This window comes from Entelurus aequoreus, linkage group LG21 (genome assembly GCF_033978785.1).
Source record: "Entelurus aequoreus isolate RoL-2023_Sb linkage group LG21, RoL_Eaeq_v1.1, whole genome shotgun sequence".
Taxonomy (NCBI): domain Eukaryota; kingdom Metazoa; phylum Chordata; class Actinopteri; order Syngnathiformes; family Syngnathidae; genus Entelurus; species Entelurus aequoreus.
This window is the reverse complement of record NC_084751.1, coordinates 35,995,698-36,016,707: the sequence shown is the minus strand read 5'-3', so window position 1 is coordinate 36,016,707 and position 21,010 is coordinate 35,995,698. Positions and strand designations below refer to the sequence as shown.

The following is a 21,010-nucleotide window of genomic DNA, read 5'->3' as shown; positions in this document are numbered from 1 at the left end:
GACAGTGCGGTGTGGAAGCCGATGTGTTTACTTTGCAATTAAGCAAATCACATTCTGTGAATGTGAGTGTGAATGTTGTCTGTCTATCTGTGTTGACCCTGCGATGAGGTGGCGACTTGTCCAGGGTGTACCCCGCCTTCCGCCCGATTGTAGCTGAGATAGGCTCCAGCGCCCCCCGCGACACCGAAGGGAATAAGCGGTAGAAAATGGATGGATGGATGGACAGTCTCAAAGAAATATAACCAGCAGAGGCACTTTCTGACCAAACGTCCACATTTCGATGTCCGGCCCCTGAACCCTTGGGCTAGCCCAAGGGTTCAGGGCTCTTGAAACTGCAGCCCTGCTCTCGTCTCTTGAGTCTCAAAAATGTTAACTGAATTACATTTATAAAACACAAGCTAACACGCTAAGAATCAACAAGAGAATGTTTAAATTAGAACTGTGTTCATACTTAGCATTGTTTTTTAACTCACTTTCTTTCTCCCACAACGTTATTCCTCTTTTTTACAGCGTCCATTGCATCAATTATGCAAATGAGGCGATGACGCCATCTAGCGACTTCTCGCGACTTTTAAGGACAGCCAGTAGATAACAACCAAAAAGCTGTGAAAACTATGATGCTGTGTTCCAAATTTAGATTATTTATGGAACTTGTGTGTGCCTATGGCTTTACATTGTGTTACACACACACACACACACACACACACACACACATATATATATATATATATATATATATATATATATATATATATATATATATATATATATATATATATATATATATATATATATATATATATATATATATATATATATATATATATATATATACATATATATATATATACATATATATATATATATATATATATATATATATATATATATATATATGTATATATATATATATATATATATATATATATATATATTTCACATTCTATTTTAGTTCATTTATTGAGTTTGTACTGTTTTTTTTTTGTTTTTTTACTGTTTCTGTACTTGTTTTGATTATTATTATTTCTTGATTGTATGTAAATGTTGCATATTATAAATAAAGGTTTATAAAATTAAATTTAAAAAAAGGACAGCCAATAGCTACTGAAGCGTTGGCAACACTGAACGGACCACATGACCTCATATACTTGTAAATGTCTCAACTGATACTTTATTGTCAACGTTAAATCATATGCTATCAATACACATTTGTTTAAAGTGTCCTTGTTTTAAACCATACGAAATAGTCAGTAACCGAATGCAGCATATTCGACCACGAAATGTTCTGAATCTATGCCCCTACTAGCCGAGCCTTTTTGTCGTAGGCATGCCGAGCAAATGTCCCCGGAAACGGAAATAAACAGTTTTTTAAATATGTTACGTGACACCCGGGGCGGACGTTAAGCAGATGCTCTCAGCCAATGAGAGTGTTCGATAGTTTGATTTAGCCAATCATCTTTGAGCGTGCGAGGATTTAAACTAAGATACGCTGTGTCGCTTTACAGCGTCGCCTCGTTCTTCCACAAACGCTGCGTGCTCAGGAGCAAACGACATTTTTTGAGTAAAAATGGCCTTTCGTGGTACAAGAGTAAGTAATTAACATCATATGTGTACTGTTGTGTTGTTTGACAGTGGTTTCATGTTTACGTTGCTATATATGTATTCGTGCCAATACTGCTACTATGCCAGCTAGCAGCCATTTTAACCGTCCACTTATGTATACAGTCTAACATTGTTTTATTTAATTTTGTGTTAGAACCGCATGGCTTCCACTAGGACTGACCTCGTTGGAAAGGCGTGCGGACCCACAAAGCCGCGAGCAGCACTTGGGGAAATTGGAAACGTCCAGGCTAATAAAGAGCCACAAAATAAGGTAATTTTTAATCGCCCTTTTTTTAAACCTCTAGTTAAACAACGCAACAAAGGTGCGTTGGTCATTTACTACTCTTTGTCTTAATGCTGACTGAAAAATCCTGCGGCCATTTTAAGTAAAAAGGCTAGAATGCAGCTGAGATAGGCTCCAGCGACCCCAAAAGGGACAAGCGGTAGGAATTGGATGGGCTCCCACTTATTTGGAAACTACTGCATGCTACATTTTAGTTGTCGAACATTGGATACATGCTGGTTTTCTAAGTGGGACGTATGTACAGTCGTGGTCAAAAGTTTACAGTTTGAGTTTATAATTTTATCTACAACTGTTATTTTTTTTGTGAGATTGATTGGAGCGCATACTTGTTGGTCACAAACAACATTCATTAAGTTTGGTTCTCTTATGAATTTATGGGTCCATTGAAAATGTGACCAAATCTGCTGGGTCTAAAGTATACATACAGCAATGTTAATATTTGGTTACATGTCCCTTGGCAAGTTTCACTGCAATAAGGCGCTTTTGGTAGCCATCCACAGGCTTCTGGTTTAATTTTTGACCACAGCTCTTGACAAAATTGGTGCAGTTCAGCTAAATTTGTTGGTTTTCTGACATGGACTTGTTTCTTCAGCATTGTCCACATGTTTAAGTCAGGACTTTGGGAAGGCCATTCTAAAACCTTAATTATAGTCTGATTTAGCCATTCCTTTACCACTTTTGGTGTGTGTTTGGGGTTGTTGATCTGTTGGAACACCCAACTGCGCCCAAGACCCAACCTCCGGGCTGATGATTTTAGGTTGTCCTTAAGAATTTGGAGGTATTACTCTCTTTTCACTGTCTCATTAAAAGTAAAGCAGCGTTTTTCAACCACTGCCGCGGCACACTATTGTGCCGTTAGATAGTCTGGTGTGCTGTGGGAGATTATCTAATTTCACCTATTTGGGTTTAAAATATTCCTTGCAAACCAGTAATTATAGTCTGCAAATTATGTGTCGGTGCTGTCTAGAGCTCGGCAGAGTAACCGTGTTATACTCTTCCATATCAGTAGGTGGCAGCTGGTAGCTAATTGCTTTGTAGATGTCGGAAACAGCGGGAGGCAGCGTGAAGGTAAAAAGGTGTCTAATGCTTAAACCAAAAGTAAACAAAATGTGAGTGCCCCTTGGGAGATTATCTATCTTCACCTATTTGGGTTAAAATATTTTTTGCAAACCAGTAATTATAATCTGCAAATTAAGTGTTGTTGTTGAGTGTCGGTGCTGTCTAGAGCTCGGCAGAGTAACCGTGTAATACTCTTCCATATCAGTAGGTAGCAGCAGGTAGCTAACTGCTTTGTCATGATCCCAATATGCTGGAGGCAGCGTGCAGGTAAAAAGGTGTGTAATGCTTAAACCAAAAATAAACAAAAGGTAAGTGCCCCTAAGAAAAGGCATTGAAGCTTAGGGAAGGCTATGCAGAACAAAACTGAACTGGCTACAAAGTAAACAAAAACAGAATGCTGGACGACGGCAAAGACTTACAGTGGAGCAAAGGCGGCGTTCACAATGTACATCCGAACACGACATGACAATCCACAATGTCCCCACAAAGGATAAAAACTACTTAAATATTCTTGTTTGCTAAAACAAAGTAGATGTGAGAAATATCGCTCAAAGGAAGACATGAAACTGCTACAGGAAAATACCAAAAAGAGAAAGTCACCAAAATAAGAGCGCAAGACAAGAACTAAAACTACACACAGGAAAACACCAAAAAACTCCAAATAAGTCACGGCGTGATGTGACAGGTGGTGACAGTACACCTACTTTGAGGCAAGAGCTATAGTGATGCATGCCTGGTTAGGGTTGAGTATCGATTGGAACCGGGGACTAACTTTCCGATTCTCCCGGAATCGTTCAAAAGTTTAAATTTCGATTCCTATTTTCGATGCTGTCACGCCAATTTAGTCCGCCGACGGGGAAAAAATATGTCCGCCGAACCGGAAGAAGAAGCCGCTGAACACCGACGAAGAAGCGCCCACCGCCGGAAGTGTTAACATAGCCGAGCGAGTCAGTCAAGCTCAAGCATGGATAGCGGGCGTCGGCGGTCGAAAGTGTGGCTTTACTTTACAAAAAAATTTAAATAACCGCGAAATAACAGAGCTCCATGTCCATCAACAAACGAGTGGAGAGAGAGCTGCAGATGTACCAGGACGTTCCACCGATACTTATGTCTGACGACCCTGCTGCATGGTGGTGGTCTGGTGGAACCAACAAAAGACTTATACTTTGCTGTCATATCTCGCTTTCTCCTATTTATGCGTTCAAGCTTCTTCCACACCCAGCGAACATGTATTTTCCACAGCAGGAGACACTATCTGTCCAGAACGCTCACGCATCCTGCCTGAGAAGGCGGATATGGTCATTTTCCTAAACAAGAACTGTCTCTGATTTTATACTGTACCTGCTGCTAATCTGGACTGGGTTTTGCAAGTTGTTTCTTATTGTTTATTTGCTTTTCTGCACCAGGTTAGCCCATCAGTGGGAGCATGGTAACATGTTTAAGTACCTGCAGCATCATACACTTATGTGTGTAAATGTGTTTTCATGAGGTTTTCAAAAATAAAGCTCTCTTGAGGAAAGTGTACCCCTGGGACAATGTATTCATAATTTATAATATTTATATTCAAGTTCATAAATTTGATATTTATATTCTAGTTGAAAACAGCCCTGTGAGGAATTTATAGTAAAGTTAATAGAATTAAAATTGATGGAGAATGTCAGACTATTTCATTTAGAAAGACTGCAGGTTAGCTAACTCATTTAAAATATCCTAAACTTTTTTTTGACCCTGCCTCTTAAAAGAATCTGAATCGAGAATCGTCAGGAATCGGAATCGAAACAAAGAACCGTAATCGTTCGAATTCAAACGATACCCAACCCTAGTTATGGTTTGAATTCATATCCAACAATTGACTTTTTACTGTCGTTATTTAAGAATTTCTGCTGGTGGTGTGCCTCTGGATTTTTTTCAATGAGAAAAATGTGCCTTGGCTCAAAAAAGGTTGAAAAACACTGCTGTAAAGCACCAGTTCCGTTGGCAGCAAAACAGGCCCACAGCATAATACTACTACCACCACCATGCTTGACTGTAGGAATGGTGTTCCCGGGGATTTAAAAGTCAACAAACCCACATCAGCAATTAAAACATCTTGTGGTACTGTCAAAATTAAAATGGCAAAAAAACACGAAGAAATAAAATATTTGAACTCACAATTTGTAGCAACCAATCGACGCCGTATAGCCTCTCATAGTCGGTTGATTGGAGTAGAAATGGCGGGCATTTCCCCATTTCATCGCCGACATCGTCTCACAAGATGTAGTTTCTCTTTAAATATCCTTCTTGAAAATCAGCTCCGTTCTCAAATTCATCCAGTCCCAGTGAGTATCCAATCACAGGACGCGTAAATGTCACATTCAACCTTAGGCCAGCTACTAGGCCTGACTGACAACTTGTGATCTGATTGGTTATCGCAATTGTCTATCAACTGTGCCTGTTCACTTACAGTGCACAGATGCCCCCATTGTTGATTCTGAAGGCCCCGGGCATATTTCGTACAGCATGGCAACATAAGATAGCTGGATTCTGATTGGATAGGAACTCTAACCTAAAAACAGCACTGGAAAGAGCATAACATGACAAGAGAATATGAATACTTTTAGATATTTAGGGAAAGTAAATTAAAAATGACTTCTCTTTAATTATGATCATGATTTCTGGTTATGTTAGGCCAGCAGAGAAGGCCTTGCTGGCCCTGACGGCACACCACTGCATTTAGCTGTATATGTCCCTGTTCAGCAATGTTTTCTAGCGATAACAAGATTCAGTATGTGCTGTTGAGCCTACGAGAGATTCAACCATCTAGTTGATTAATACTAATAAGGATATTTTCTCGATGCTAACAAATATCACCAAATACGCTGTAATGTGGTCGTCTGTGTCGGACAAAGCACCTGGCTTTCCTGCAAAACTTAGGTTTTAGTTACTGTAATGAAAATATGATGTATTGTGCCAATAATCACTATTTATTACTTGTTCATTTATTTGCACAACCAGGACCTTGTAGTTATATTTAGGCATAAAAAAAAAAAAAAAATAATGCAATTGATTGTCCTTTTTTTAAATTTAGTTCTGTTATCAGAGCGGTCTGATTTTGTATTTCACAAGATTATGAAAGTGATATTAAGAGCCATTTTCCTCCACGCACTTTCATTTTGTCCCGACTATTACTTTTTTATGAGCCACTTCTTTCTGGACTATAGGCAAGCGAACGACTGGAACACTCATGAACAGCAATACAGCATTTTCTGATCAACTCTTAGCTGGGTCCTTGAGGGTGCATGGGAGTCTGCCCAACCAGTCTACATGTGCTTTGTGGACTTAGAGAAGGCATTCGACCGTGTACCCCGGGAAGTCCTGTAGGGAGTGCTCAGAGTATGGGGTAACGGACTGTCTGATTGTGGCGGTCCGCTCCCTGTATGATCAGTGTCAGAGCTTGGTCCGCATTGCCGGCAGTAAGTCGGACCCGTTTCCAGTGAGGGTTGGACTCCGCCAAGGCTGCCCTTTGTCACCGATTCTGTTCATAACTTTTATGGAGATAATTTCTAGGCGCAGTCAGGTCGTTGAGGGTATCTGGTTTGGTGGCTGCAGGATTAGGTCTCTGCTTCTTGCAGATGTGGTCCTGATGGCTTCATCTGGCCAAGATCTTCAGCTCTCACTGGATCGGTTCGCAGCTGAGTGTGAAGCAACTGGGTTGGGAATCGGCACCTCCTAAGTCAGAGTCCATGGTTCTCGCCCGGAAAAAGGTGGAGTGCCATCTCCGGGTTGGGGAGGAGATCTTACCCCAAGTGGAGGAGTTAAAGTACCTCGGAGTCTTGTTCACGAGTGGATCGTGAGATCGACAGGTGCATCGGTGCGGCGTCTTCAGTAATGCGAACGCTGTATCGATCTGGTGAAGAAGCTGAACCGGATGGCAAAGCTCTCAATTTACCGGTCGATCTACGTTCCCATCCTCACCTATGGTCATGAGCTTTGGGTCCTTACCCAAAGGACAAGATCACAGGTACAAGCGGCCGAAATGAGCTTCCTCCGCCGGGTGACGGGGCTCTCCCTTTAGAGATAGGGTGAGAAGCTCTGTCATCCAGGAGGAGCTCCAAGTAAAGCCGCTGCTCCTCCACATCGAGAGGAGCCAGATGAGGTGCTTCGGGCATCTGGTCAGGATGCCACCCGAACGCCTCCCTAGGGAGGTGTTTAGGGCCCGTCCGACCGGTAGGAGGCCACAGGGAAGACCCAGGACACGTTGGGAAGACGGTCTCCCGGCTGGCCTGAGAACGCCTCGGGATCCCCCGGGAGGAGCTGGACGAAGTGTGGCTGTGGAGAGGGAAGTCTGGGCTTCCCTGCTTAGGCTGCTGCCCCCGCGACCCGACCTCTGATAAGCGGAAGAAGATGGATGGATGGACTCTACACTTGCTCTCACTTTTTTTAATGCTCTGCTTGACCATCGTGTGACTTGACCCATGAAGAAGAAAAACAAATGTGACGTCATGTGCAACCCTCTTATTGTGCTTGTAGTGTTTTTTGCATTAGAAGACAGGTTCTGAATGGGTTGTCCCTTACAGAGGACAAAATACATTGCTGCGTCATTGTCCACTATGGTCAAATACTGCCGGTAGTATACAGCAGGATTTGTTTGACTTGTTCTCCCTCAACCAGAAAGTAAAGTTCTGTTGGAGCACTTTCCTGGACACTAATCCAAAATGTCTGTCATTCACCCCAAAAAGGGTAGAATCGCTGCTGTGAGGATGTCCCGTTCCATTTTTACTTGTTTCATTCTAAACATTTTGCTTACCTCCCTGTCCAGCCTTTAAAGGTCAAGGCTGTGAAGAAGGTCAAGGCTCCTGCTCCAAAGGAGAATGCTCCTGCTCCAAAGGAGAATGCTCCTGCTCCAAAGGAGAAGACCGAGCCCAAACCAAAGAGTCTTCCTGTGCTTCAGGTATGTTCCCCCAAGCATCAAATCTTTATTTACAGGCTTGACCCCACCTCTGCCTGGCTTGCAGGTTGTTCCTGAGTCTGTCTCCCCAACCCCGATGGAGACTTCAGGCTGTGAGCCCGCTGACCTGTGTCAAGCGTTTTCTGATGTTATTATTGAAACTGCTGTCCGGGACGTGGATGCAGACGACTGTAACAACCTAGTGTGCTGCAGTGAATATGTGAAGGACATCTACAAGTACATGCGCCAGCTGGAGGTGAGGAACATTTAAGGCAGGGCTCACAGGCACGTAACTCACAAACAAATATTTGCTTAAATGATCGGTGTGATCCAATATTGATATCGGTAAGCATAGGATATGTGATAATTTATGATACTGCTGCCAGTTAACATCTACCATATTTTTTGGACTATAAGTCGCTCCGGAGTATAAGTCGCACCGGCCGAAAATGCATAATAAAGAAGGAAAAAAACATAAGTCGCATTTTTGGGGAAATTTATTTGATAAATACCAACACCAAGAGTAGACATTTGAAAGGCAATATGAAATAAATAGTGAACAGGCTGAATAAGTGTACGTTATGTGACTCATAAATAACCGAGAACGTGCCTGGTATGTTAACGTAACATTAAGGTAAGAGTCATTCAAATAACTTAACATATAGAACATGCTATACGTTTACCAAACAATCTGTCACTCCTAATCGCTAAATCCAATAATCTTAAATCTAGTCTCTTACATGAATGAGCTAAATAATATTATTTGATATTTTACGGTAATGTGTTAATTTCACGCTCCGGAGTATAAGTCGCACCCCCGGCCAAACTATGAAAAAAACCCTGCGATTTATAGTCCGAAAAATACGGTAAATGTCCTCCCAATAAGCACACAGGGTTGGTCTTTTCTTGTGGTTTAGTAAAGGAAATTATAAAAGGTAAACATGGTAGGTTATTGCTGGGATGTTACTGACATCACATCAGGCTCACGTCCCGCCCAACGAATACGTGTGGTGGTCAAGCCAGCTCTGTTTTCAATGGGTACTTTGTGCCATTTAGCCTTTCATGAAGGAAAAAATGCCCTATGCTTGGGTTTTCGGCTGTACGAATCGTTCAAATGTAAAAAGGATAAACTATTCTTCAGAGTTCCCAGAGAGGTAATAAAAAAAATAGTGAAACATTTTACAAAACGACGACAAAAGTACCGTATTTTTCGGATTATAAATCGCAGGAATGAGATTTATAATCTGAAAAATACGGTAGCTCACACTGGAGTCCAAGTGAGGAGAATTCGACAAATGCATGAGTTTGCAGTAATCTCTTCATTAAAGGTTTGTATGGTATACTTAATGTTTATATCCCGTTTGAAGTATTCTCTTGATATTTGTATAACACATTTGCTACAAGTGGAAAGATCACCTACTTGGCGACTCTTAAAAGTAAATGTGAGCGTAACCTAAAAGGGTTAAGCTTTTACCAAAGGCAGCAATCGTAAATGGAACTTTCAGCACATACAATGTTGACATCTAGCTATATTTTGATGAAGATGGGGGTGGAGGCGGAACACTACTCGCAGACGGTGCATGCAACAGCAACAAACATCGGTAGATGTGAAGTTAAGTCATGAAACGCAACCATACCGAGCAAAAACGATGCATATTTATCTAGGAAAATCTTTATCAATGTCCTTGACCCAGTCTCCCACAAATTGGAGACCTTCATGCTTTTTCAAGTTTTACTGTTTTGTCGTTTAGAATGGCGTCGGAGAACGGTACCGACGGAGATCCTTTATCACTCGACAAATCTTTTTGTTGAAGTATAGGGATCTATTTCATTGCGAAGTTAGATTTTGTGTTTTTGCTCGCATCTACTTTTTGCATAAATATTTAATCAAGCCTCTTTTGTACTCTGTAAGCTTGTTGTACAACAGCCATCTTGGCTTTGTTGATCACTGCTGTTTTTCACTTCCGGGAAGAAGTCACGTGTCGGAATTCAAGTAACTGGCTACTAGGAGCTAACAGCTACACAACTCAATCTGTGTAATAAGTGTCCTTAATTGAACACAATTGCAGTCTAAAACAGACCATTTGTCAATATAAACAGGTTAAAAATCCAATCAATGTATTTATAGTTCGTGCTGTTGACAGTTTAACAATATAACCACAAAATCGAACTTCCGGTAGTTTGATTTTGATGAGATATTGTTAGTTTCTCTTCTTTTTACATCGTTTGGTCAAAACCAAGTTAATAGTACACTAAACAAAAACGGCTATTTCATGTGTAGGCTTACCCTAAAATATGTATTCCCTGAATAAAAATCGTTCATATACCGATATTAACCTTTGTGCCAAACTACACCACAACATACATTGTTATCCTTTCTATTATTATTCTACTTAATGTCTGCTGTAATGCGCTTCCATCTACATGTCTTAAACTTAACTAAGCACTTATTTCTTCTGTGCCTAGCTTAGCAAATAGCATGTCATTTTATCTGCAGTAAGGCAAAATAGACTGTCATAACTGTAGTGTCACTGCATTAGTTGGCTACTTAATGGCAACGCTGGCTTACTTTTCGCTTGTCATTTCACAGCCAATTCTTTGAAGCTTTTTCAACCAGGTTTTTTTTTTGTGCTGGAGGGGGTGGGGGGGGGAGTACTTCACTTGGGCAAAGGAGGTTGGAAGACTCACATGATTTAGGCTAGTATACACTGGCTTGAACAAGAAATGTATTATCTTAAAATACCTTTTTCTTCCGCTTTCCCTCACTTTTGCCGGTGTCAACTCCTTTAGGTGCGGGACCAGCTAACATGCCATTTTAGATGCACCTTTTTCCCCAAAATGAAGCAATGAGGAAAGTTTTTTATTTGTGCTGTTTTTTAAACTTGGTATAGCCAATAGTACGTAAATAATAGACTATTTACGGTATATCCATTCATGAAATATATCACTTAAATTAGTTTTCATGTAAAAAAAAAAAGTGTTTCACTAAACCTATTTTGAAAGTGTAGTGGCGATTTAGGAGAAACCCTGATTAAGAATGTGGCTGAAACAGTTGGCCATACTCTATACACGACTCTGAGCTTTGTGGGTTTACTGCCATCCAGTGCTTAAGTATGTAAGTCAGTGTAAAACATCAACAGAATGTTTGTTTTTTGTTGAAATCCTGTGCTATTTGAGATTAATTTTACAAGAAAACTTAACTTTTTTTTTTTAAAAATCGTTATTTGTAATGATTGTGGAAAAAAGTCAAGATTTTGCAACTTTCAGAAAAAGCTACTTCAACTGCAAAAATAACAAAGCCCTTGAGATCATGAAGCAATGGAAAAAATGGCGTTTGAAAGACTGACAAAGTTTCTTCTTAGGCTGACCAGAATGTTCGAGCTGCTTACCTCCAAGGCCAGGAGGTGACTGGTAGCATGCGTGCGATACTTGTAGACTGGCTAGTCCAAGTCAACCTCAAGTTTCGCCTGCTGCAGGAGACCATGTACATGACTGTGGCAATAATTGACCGTTTTCTTCAGGCAAGTACTTTTGCTTTTATTGCTCATCACCAGTAAGGTCTTTTGAATAACATGTTTTGACCACCCGCAGGAACAGCCGGTCGTCAAGAAGAAGCTGCAACTGGTTGGAGTAACAGCCATGTTCCTTGCATCAAAGTACGAGGAAATGTACCCGCCAGAGATCTCCGACTTTGCCTTTGTGACTGACAGGGCGTACACCACTGCTCAGATCCGAGAGATGGAGATGACCATTCTGCGGGTGCTCAAATTCCAGCTGGGTCGCCCTCTTCCTCTGCACTTCCTCCGAAGAGCCTCAAAGATTTATGAAGTTTGTAGCAGAATATTCACCTGCAGGACTTCTGCTGTGCTCCATCATTAACACAGCTGTCTGCAGGTAACTGCAGAGCAACACACGCTGGCCAAATACTTGCTGGAGCTGACCATGGTGGATTATGAAATGGTTCACTTGCCACCTTCACTGGTGGCGTGTAGTGCATTGGCGCTAACACTGAAGCTATTGGACGCTGGAGAATGGGTGAGCGTTAAACTCCTTGACTGTTTCTGTGTGATTGTTGCTGTGGTTACAAGGCTGCTAGAGGGTGCCAACTTTCAAACATGATGCAAGCATTGTATCCTGCCCTCTTTGAAGGGGCAGACACTTTCGACAGTCATTGCAATGCAGGCAACTTCTTGGGGTGGCTGGTGAGGTTTGTGTTGAAGACAGTGTTTGTAGGCCACTTTCCTCCTGCATGACCGACACCATTATTTACGCTGTAAGCTCAGTGGAAGTTTGTTAGACAATATCATAGACTATATTGGGCAATGTAGTTTACATACAGTATGTCCACTTGCATTTATTACAAGTAATAAAATGTAAATGCCTTACTTGCCTATCAAGGAGGAAATTGGCACGTTTGGTGTCAGATGACAAAGATCTTCTCCGCCTTCAATCATCCATCTTTCAAAGGCATCCACGATAAAATCCAAATTTTGTTCCTGGCTTTTTGTCATGAATAAATTGAGAATCGTAACGACGCCTTTTAGATTTACTAAGGTCTGACATGTTTAGCAACTTTACCAGTGGCAGTAGCTAGACAAAGATGGCGGTGCGTAACTGGCAACCTGGATGTGACACACTCAGACTTTTTAATCGGTCAAACGGTAGAGATTTCGGGGCTGTAAATCTAATTTAGAAATGAGCTTATCCCGGCTGAACTACTTTATAGAGGTATTTGAAAATAACATTATTTAATCGCTTTTTGACATAGGGCCATTAAATGATGACATCACATGAAATACTTAAATATGGCTCATAAGTTTACGCATAATCATTTTGTTAATGTATCAATAAGTGCATTATGCTTGTGCAAGGTACCTTTTTTGGAACCTTTTATTTTGTTACCGCAGCGAAACTGGATGTGGTGCATCGTGCTATTGTGAAGGGTGGGGTGAGTGTTGTGCTGTTCTCAGCTTGAGTAAAGCAGCGACTCACTTGGAAGGAGGGAGAATTATTGTTGCATGGATGATTTCGTCACAACACAAGCAAATGGTTTGCTCTTGACTCATAGATTAGTCTGTTTCAAATGACCGTCCCAATATTCAATATCATGCGTGTGTTATAAATTAACGCTATTGGACACATTACTTTCCCAAACAAAGTTTCTTCTCACAAACCTGATATTTTGCGTTTATCAGCGTATTCTGTTTTATTGGTCAATTATGTGGCTCTGTACGGTTAAGTGATTGTGAAAATAATGCCTTACCTTTTTTTTTGTTGAGTTAAATTTTTGATTAGGCATACTACTGCTTTGGCGACCATAGTGACATCCCAAACTTCTCTTGGCTTTTCTTTTCTCACTCGGTCGCTCCATCTGTTTCGTTGAAATCTCAGGAATTTGTATGCAAATAATTCTGCCCATTATGGATTAAAATTTGATTAATTGCTCTAATAAACAGTTATTGTGCATTGACTTAAAATTGTCTAAAGATGTATTGCTTTTGCATTTACTGTAATTAACAATTTTACATTTTAATTGACACACCACACACTGTGGTGGTAGAATAAGCTTAAAAGGTCAAACGGAATTAAAACCTTTTTTAATATTGCTATTTAAAGGTATTTTACTTGTGGTTCATTCATTACTAACTTATATCTGTTAAAAAAAACCCCAAAAAAACTAAAGTTGAGTTTCGGTAGTACGATACTTGTGTTCAAATTACTGAATAATCATGATTTTGATACCAATCAAAATGTATGTTTCCATAGATGTCCAGTCCTACCTCTATACTGCATCCTGGGTTATAATGCAAATGAACAGGGAGGTGATGTCAAATGAAACCCTAGTTCCATTGTCCATTTTTGAAAGACTATGAAAATTAGCTTGCATGACTAAACTTTTTTTTTTTTATATACCAAACCATTTAGTCAGTTTTTTAAATGATCAAAACAAGAACTTATGGCTGAAGACTATCACGATATGTGTTGTATATTGGTCTTTTTTTTTTCTCTTTTGACCTATCAAAAATATGACCAGGAGAAAAGTATATTGAATGTAAACAGGTTTTATTTAAAACATAACCTTCCTTTGAATATAATTCTCTCGGCTATCAAGACCGAGGAAATGTCAACACATGAAAATGCTGTCAACATTTCTAAAAAAAAAAAAAAGCACAGAACTGTTTAAAAAAAAAAAAGTAATGCCTACATATTTGTCACTCACTGGTGTCTCGTACATGCAAGAAGTGTATACAGTCCCGAGAAGCAACAATTGTCATGTTTACCTTCAATGATAGGTAATGTTAGCTTGGCAAACACAAAGTTAAGTGTACTGTACATCAGTGGTCCCCAACCATTTTATTTTTTACCCAAGGACGAGTTTAATGTAGGCATTATTTTCAGGGACCGGCTTTCCACTTGTGGCAGATAAATACAGCAAAAATCAGTAATGCTCAATTGCAATGAGATGGAAATCAGCCTTTGGCTACAATGTCACATTTATGTTTTGTTCATTAGTGTGCATTGTATTGTCACAAAGTTATAACAAATGGCAACTTCCTATGAGTTGTATTGTAGTTAAAGTACCAATGATTGTCACACACACACACTAGGTGTGGTGAAATTTGTCCTCTGCGTTTGACCCATCCCCTTGTTCACCCCCCGGGGAGCAGTGGGCAGCAGCGGTGCCGTGTCGGGAATCATTTTTGGTGATTTAACCCCCAATTCCAACCCTTGATGCTGAGTGCCAAGCAGGGAGGTAATGGGTCCCATTTTAGTCTTTGGTATGACTCGGCCGGGGATTGAACTCACAACCTACCGATCTCCGGTCGGACACTCTACCCACTAGGCCACTGAAACAAGCTTATTGGTTTGTCTAGTGGGACAGGCGAAAGTTAAGTCGGAGAAAATGAAATTTAATGTTTCTGTGCGGGCCGGTAGCAAATGCATCATGTACAGTCACCGGACCGATGGTTGGGGACCCCTGCTTTACATCATTGGGTGCTAAAAGCTGTAAGAAAAAAGTTGGCACCCTTTAGGCATCCATGTAAAGGTTGCAAACACTATTTTGAAAATAAATTGAACTCCTATTGCTGGCTCCAACTTTCGTGGAGTTAAATTAGTTAACATCCTGATTGTTGTGATACAAAGTGTAAAACTACTTGCAAGCTCTGCAGAGCTTCAAAATAAACTCGCCAACAAAATGGTCAGTTTAAAAAAAAATATTTTTTAGATTTCATGTATGCAAGCGCTTTCTGTAAGATTTTCAACCAAGATGATAAAATGAAGACTAACGCCAAATGCTTAAAACTTTACTGTTTTGCTTCTTGTGTCTAGACCAGATCTGGGCAAATTAAGGCCCGGGGGCCACATGCGGCCCGTTAAGCTTTTCAATCTGGCCTGTCGGACATTCCCAATTTTTTTTTTTAGATCTTTAGGATGGAAAGTGTAGCTGCCATTATGATGTGCAGTGATGTTTTCTAATTACCGTCTTGAACTATACAAAGTATTTCAACGGTTGGAATCTGCGCTTTTGCATAATAAATGGGTTATACTGTATAGCGCTTTTCTACCTTCAAGGTACTCAAAGCGCTTTTGACAGTATTTCCACATTCACCCATTCATTCACACACTGATGGCGGGCTGCCATCAGAGGCAAAGGGTGAAGTGTATTTCCCAAGAACCCAACGGACGTGACTAGGATGGTAGAAGGTGGGGATTGAACCCCAGTAACCAGCAACCATCCAATTGCTGGCACAGCCACTCTACCAACTTCGCCACGCCGTCCCATGATATACTAGTTACTATGGTCATCTACGTCACAGCAGCTCAGACGAGGCACCACCAAGCAGTGTGGGCAGGGAGCGTTTCCACAGACGCGGAAGGAGATTTTCACAACAAACTTCTAAAGCTTAGTGATATATCAGATTGTAGGAGGGTTTATTTTGTACCCTTAGCGTTCATATTCCACGGTCTGTTGCATTTTTGTTGCGTTTCAGTTGATTGTAAAATATGTCGATCGAAAAAGGGTGTAACGTTCATATTTTGTCAATATTCAGTGTTTTATCCTCCGTAGAAAAATGTAAAATTCCATTACGTTTTTTTTAAGGCGGTCTGTCATAACGTTTTAGCATTCAATCAGACATTAGTGAGGTTTTATATTAGTGTTCCTAAAAATAGATATACCGGCTCCCAGACACATTTTTTTACTCTAAATGTGGCCCCCGAGTTAAAATAATTGCCCAGGCCTGGTCTAGACCAAAGTTTCAGATACATTTTCACTGTTTAATTTCATGTTGTTGGACTTTGATCAAATGACACCCCTAAGTGGACAAGTCTCTTTAATATAATTTTTTAAATATAATTTTTTTTGTCAGGATGTGACGCTGCAGCACCACATGGATTACAGCAGCGACATTTTGATGCCCGTCATGGCTCACATTGCCAAGAACGTTGTGAAGGTCAATGAAGGGAAAACCAAACATTTGGTAAGAAATTGAGTTTAGTTATTAGACTTTTATTTGAAACTTAAATTTTTGCTGTGACTGCAGGCTGTCAAAGGAAAGTATTCAACCTCGAAGCAGATGAAGATTGCGCTGATTCCGCAGCTCAAGTCGTCGTTGGTAAAAGAACTTTCAATGCAGCTCACACAATGAGCACATTTTTGTTGCTCATCTTGTACAAAACTGTCCAATGTTCTTAATATTTGTAGATTTTTTAAAGCTTTTATTGCAACTTCTTTTTAATCATGTGACTTTAATCTTCCTTGCAAACTTGTAGTCTGAGGTGAAAATTAAACTTTTTTTTTTCTCAAGGTCTTAATCAGATCAATCATTGCATCATTTGTATTTATGCTTTTAATTTCATTTGTATATGGCTTTGTACACAATGTTAACGTTCTTACCTCTAGAGGGTGCCATTAGATTGGCTTAGGTTTGGATGGTGAAAGTTGATGCATGTCAATCTTCTGCCTGCAGAGTGCTTTTCATGACATTGTGAAGAAATAAGAAAACAGTGGGTGGTACTATTTTTTTTTTTGTTTTTTTGTGATAAATCCTTGCATTACTAGTATTGCCAGTAATGCTTTCTGTGCCTTAACATTCTTAACCCACTTATTTAAAAAAAAAAAAAAAAAAAAAGCAAAATACATTGAGTGCTGCTTGGGTGTTTCTCTAGTGCTTTTCAGTTTAAGGATCCAAGTGAAACTTATAAGAAATCTGAGGCACTAAAATCGATATAGATTACAACTCTTAAACGGTAAATATCTTTCTCTACACTTAAAATACTCAGTGGAAATTTTGCTCCAATTACATTTGATAATGTCTGCATGTGTTTCCGTCAGAAGCAAATGAAGCCGCATCCTGTCCTTTTAAAACTGATGTCAAACTCAAGGCCCGCGGGCCAGATCTGGCCGTCCCTGTCATTTCATATGGCCCACAAAAGCCTGGAAAAATACCTTTACTTATTTTCTTACTAAAGGTATAAGGGTTTTTTTTCGTAGTTTGACAGGGGAAAAAAGTTGTCTGATATTGCAACAAATATATAACTTTTTTGGTCAAAATCCAAATACTTTAATATCTGCTTAACTTATGATTTTGACGCAAGTTATCCATCAAATTGTACACTATAAAATTGACCAATAGAAATTTAGGGATTTTTTTTTTACAGCAAATTACTGTAAGTTGGAAAAAATGACAGTAAAATTCTGTTGACTGAGCTGTCTTCTTTTTTTTTTGTATTTATTTTTTAACTGTAAAATCAAGTTTGATTTTATGGTAACACATTTATATGAAACTGGCAGCAGAGTTGCCAAAATACAATTAAACAGTGGTGCTGTGTTTTTATTTACAGTAATATGTTGTAAAACAAAAACTTATATTTTACAGTAAGTCTGGCAACTAAGCTGCTGTTTTTTCTGGGAAAACAGTGGTAAAATACACTTAAATTTTTTTTTTTACTCTATAAAAAAAAAAAAAAAAAAAAAAAAATTTGTGAAATATTTAAATTCATAGGCAAATTCATTGTTACAAGTGGTCCTCTAATGGCAGCCATGACTGCGGTGTGGCTCTCAATGAAAACAAGTTTGACACCCATGCTCTAAAAGTATCAATATATATTTAGAAAGTGTACACCAGTAACATGTGCCTCACAATACGAAGGTCCTGAGTTCAATCCCGGGCTCGGGATCTTTCTGTGTGGAGTTTGCATGTTCTCCCTGCAAACTCGCGTGGGTTCCCTCCCGGGTACTCCGGCTTCCTCCCACCTCCAAAGACATGCACCTGGGGATAGGTTGATTGGCAACATTAAATTGGCCCTAGTGTGTGAATGTTGTCTCTGTGTTGGCCCTGGGATGAGGTGGCGACTTGTCCAGGGTGTACCCCGCCTTCCGCCCGAATGCAGCTGAGATAGGCTCCAGCACCCCCGTGACCCCAAAAGGGACAAGCGGTAGAAAATGGATGGATGGATGGCTGAATTTCCAGAAAGCTCAGGACTAGGCGTATTTCATTTTAATTATGTATATCTCTTAAAACTCTTAGGTAGTAAACATTTGATTTTAGTTCATTTTGTCAGTGAGCGCTCTGCTTTTTCTAAAAATGTTTTGCAAAAAATCTAGCCAAAGATCCTCAGACAGCACTTTGTGTTTTTAAGAATTTTCTGCAAAAATGCAAGTCACAAGTTTTGTTCATTTGCGTGCCGGGATAAAAAATAAAATAAAAGTAGGCTCGATGATAAATGAAAACACAATGGACTTGATGATTGACCTGTTAACATGACAGTGTTCCTTGTATTTATCACTTCCGTTGTGACCTCAGGGTACCAGTCAAGCTCCATCTGTCCCACTGTTCCCTTGGGGTCGCCCCAGAAAGACTTTATAGAGATGACCACCTGCTGTGAGGCTGTGGTCATCAGATCATTTCCCAAAGGGTTATGGGTACTAGGTTGAATGCGGTGTTTAAAAGGGGACATTTGTTTCATTGTTCAAAAAACATTGAACAAAATGTTATTTATAAAACACAAGAGCTTTTTGTTGAAACAAACTGCAGGTAATCAAAACAAATTATGAAATAAAATATTGACTAGATGTACACTAAAATTTAACCGGGATTTTACAGCATTTAAAAGTATTTTGTCAGTAAAATATCTAACTTTACATTACAACTGACTAAAAATACACAACCATTATATTTCAAAGTAATTATTTCATAACAAAATACTAATCCTAGTTGTCCCTAGTTATATCACAAATTACTGTGAATTCAAACATTTGTCCTTTAAGGGCTTCCGTAGACTATGCTGCACACTCTTGTACAATTATCCATCCATCTTATTCCGCTTATCTGAGGTTGGGCTGCGGGGGAGGCAGCCTAAGCAGGGAAGCCCAGACTTCCCTCTTCCCAACTACCTCGTCCAGCTCCTCCCGGGGGGTGTTTATTTTGAACGTGTATGTAGTCACAATCTGATAAAACATACAATTTACATAATCTAATTTTTCTTCACATCTCCGAAAAGAAGTAGGAAGAATGAAAGCTTATTTAATCATACTCCTTTTCCATCTACTGACATATTTCCACTTCCTGTTCTCATTTGGTAACAATTTGCATCAATGAAATACAACACTTCTGTAATAGGTGGCAGTATGCTGTCAAGAGTAATTTTAACAAAATTACAGCTGAGGAGCAACAGCATGTAGTTGTAAACTGAAATTAATTGCTTTAATATTTTACATTAAATCACTAAATGTTAACACAATATGCTGTGATTATAAAATGTTTAATGCAGATTTAGATTAGATGAATTAATGACATATTTATGTATTTAATTTCAGTTAGGATAGACTCATTAGGGTGATTATTTGAAGATTCAAGCATATACTTAATTTTGTCCCATTTGACCCCCAGACCAATGTTCTATTTTCAGCTTTATTTGTATTTTCTTGTAAAATGGACCCGGTCAGCACTGAGGCCGACAAAGAATGAAATTTTGGCTTTTAGGCTTCCAAGAATTCCAGAGATTGTTGAGGATCAGTCAGGATCTTCTTTCCAGTCTAAACATTGGCTTGCGAAAAGCAGACTTTCTAACAAATATTCCTTACTGACCTCTTCTAGAAAGTCTGCTAGTATTTATCCAAGAAAGACAAAGTCCAACCTAAGAGCCACACAAGCACTTCTAATGTTTATGTAAGGCTGACAAAGTGCATTCAGTAAGACCAGATTCATTTACATGTGTTCACAAGTAATCATGTGACTGCTGAACTTTTATAGCCTTTGATTTGATGTGTGATTAACAAATTAGTTATTGTGAAGTTTCAGTGCAGAAAACTAAACATGTTTGACAATATCTCTTTATGCTAGGGCAGATTTTTCAACTACTGGTAAATGTTTTGGGGGCCACATTTCCAGAAAGCTCAGTACTGGAGTGGCTGGGCTTCTCCCTTCATTATTAATTTGTATATTCTGGAGAACCAGCTTACTCTAGAGTAGACATTTGAATGTAGTCTATTTTGTCAGAGTTAGTGTTTTATACTGTATGTCTTCTCTGAGACAGTACTTTTTTTAAGAATGTGCTGCAAACATGTTAGTTTCAGGTTTTTTGAGCAGATCTCGCAGGCCACCAGTTGTATAGCCCGAATGATAGAGGGCCTAAAATGGAACCTTGAACATTACTAGTATATCTAAAAGTTGAACAAATGACATCTGATAAAAACGAGCTACAGCAACACCATAGTTACATCCAAAACCAGTGTAAATGGCAAATAAAAAAAGAATACAATGATTTGTAAATCATTTTCAACCTATATTCAATTGAATAGACTGCAAAGACAAGATACTTAACGTTCGAACTGAGAAACGTTATTTTTTGCAAATATTAGCTCTTTTGGAATTTGATGCCTGCAACATGTTTCAAAAAAGCTGGCACAAGTGGCAAAAAGACTGAGAAAGTTGAGGAATGCTCATCAAACACTTTTTTGGAACATCCCACAGGTGAACAGGCTAATTGGGAACAGGTGGGTGCCCGATGAACATGATAACAAAATGTGTTCAAAAAGTATAAATAACGACAAATAAAGATAGAATACTATTAACTGCAACGTGTAAGTGTACAAAAACAACACACATTTTTAA

The 21,010-nt window shown here is 39.4% G+C and overlaps 1 protein-coding gene across 1 annotated transcript; it reads left to right on the top strand.

The window, feature by feature from the left end:
- The first annotated feature begins 1,430 nt into the window (after positions 1-1,430).
- Positions 1,431-16,709, top strand: ccnb1 (cyclin B1). The gene is made up of 9 exons (XM_062031571.1): positions 1,431-1,588; positions 1,757-1,873; positions 7,764-7,895; positions 7,960-8,148; positions 11,255-11,407; positions 11,478-11,720; positions 11,787-11,927; positions 16,265-16,375; positions 16,439-16,709. The coding sequence occupies exons 1-9, from the start codon at positions 1,568-1,570 to the stop codon at positions 16,541-16,543; spliced, it is 1,212 nt and encodes a 403-aa protein (XP_061887555.1). The 5' UTR covers positions 1,431-1,567; the 3' UTR covers positions 16,544-16,709.
- Positions 16,710-21,010: the final 4,301 nt, after the last annotated feature.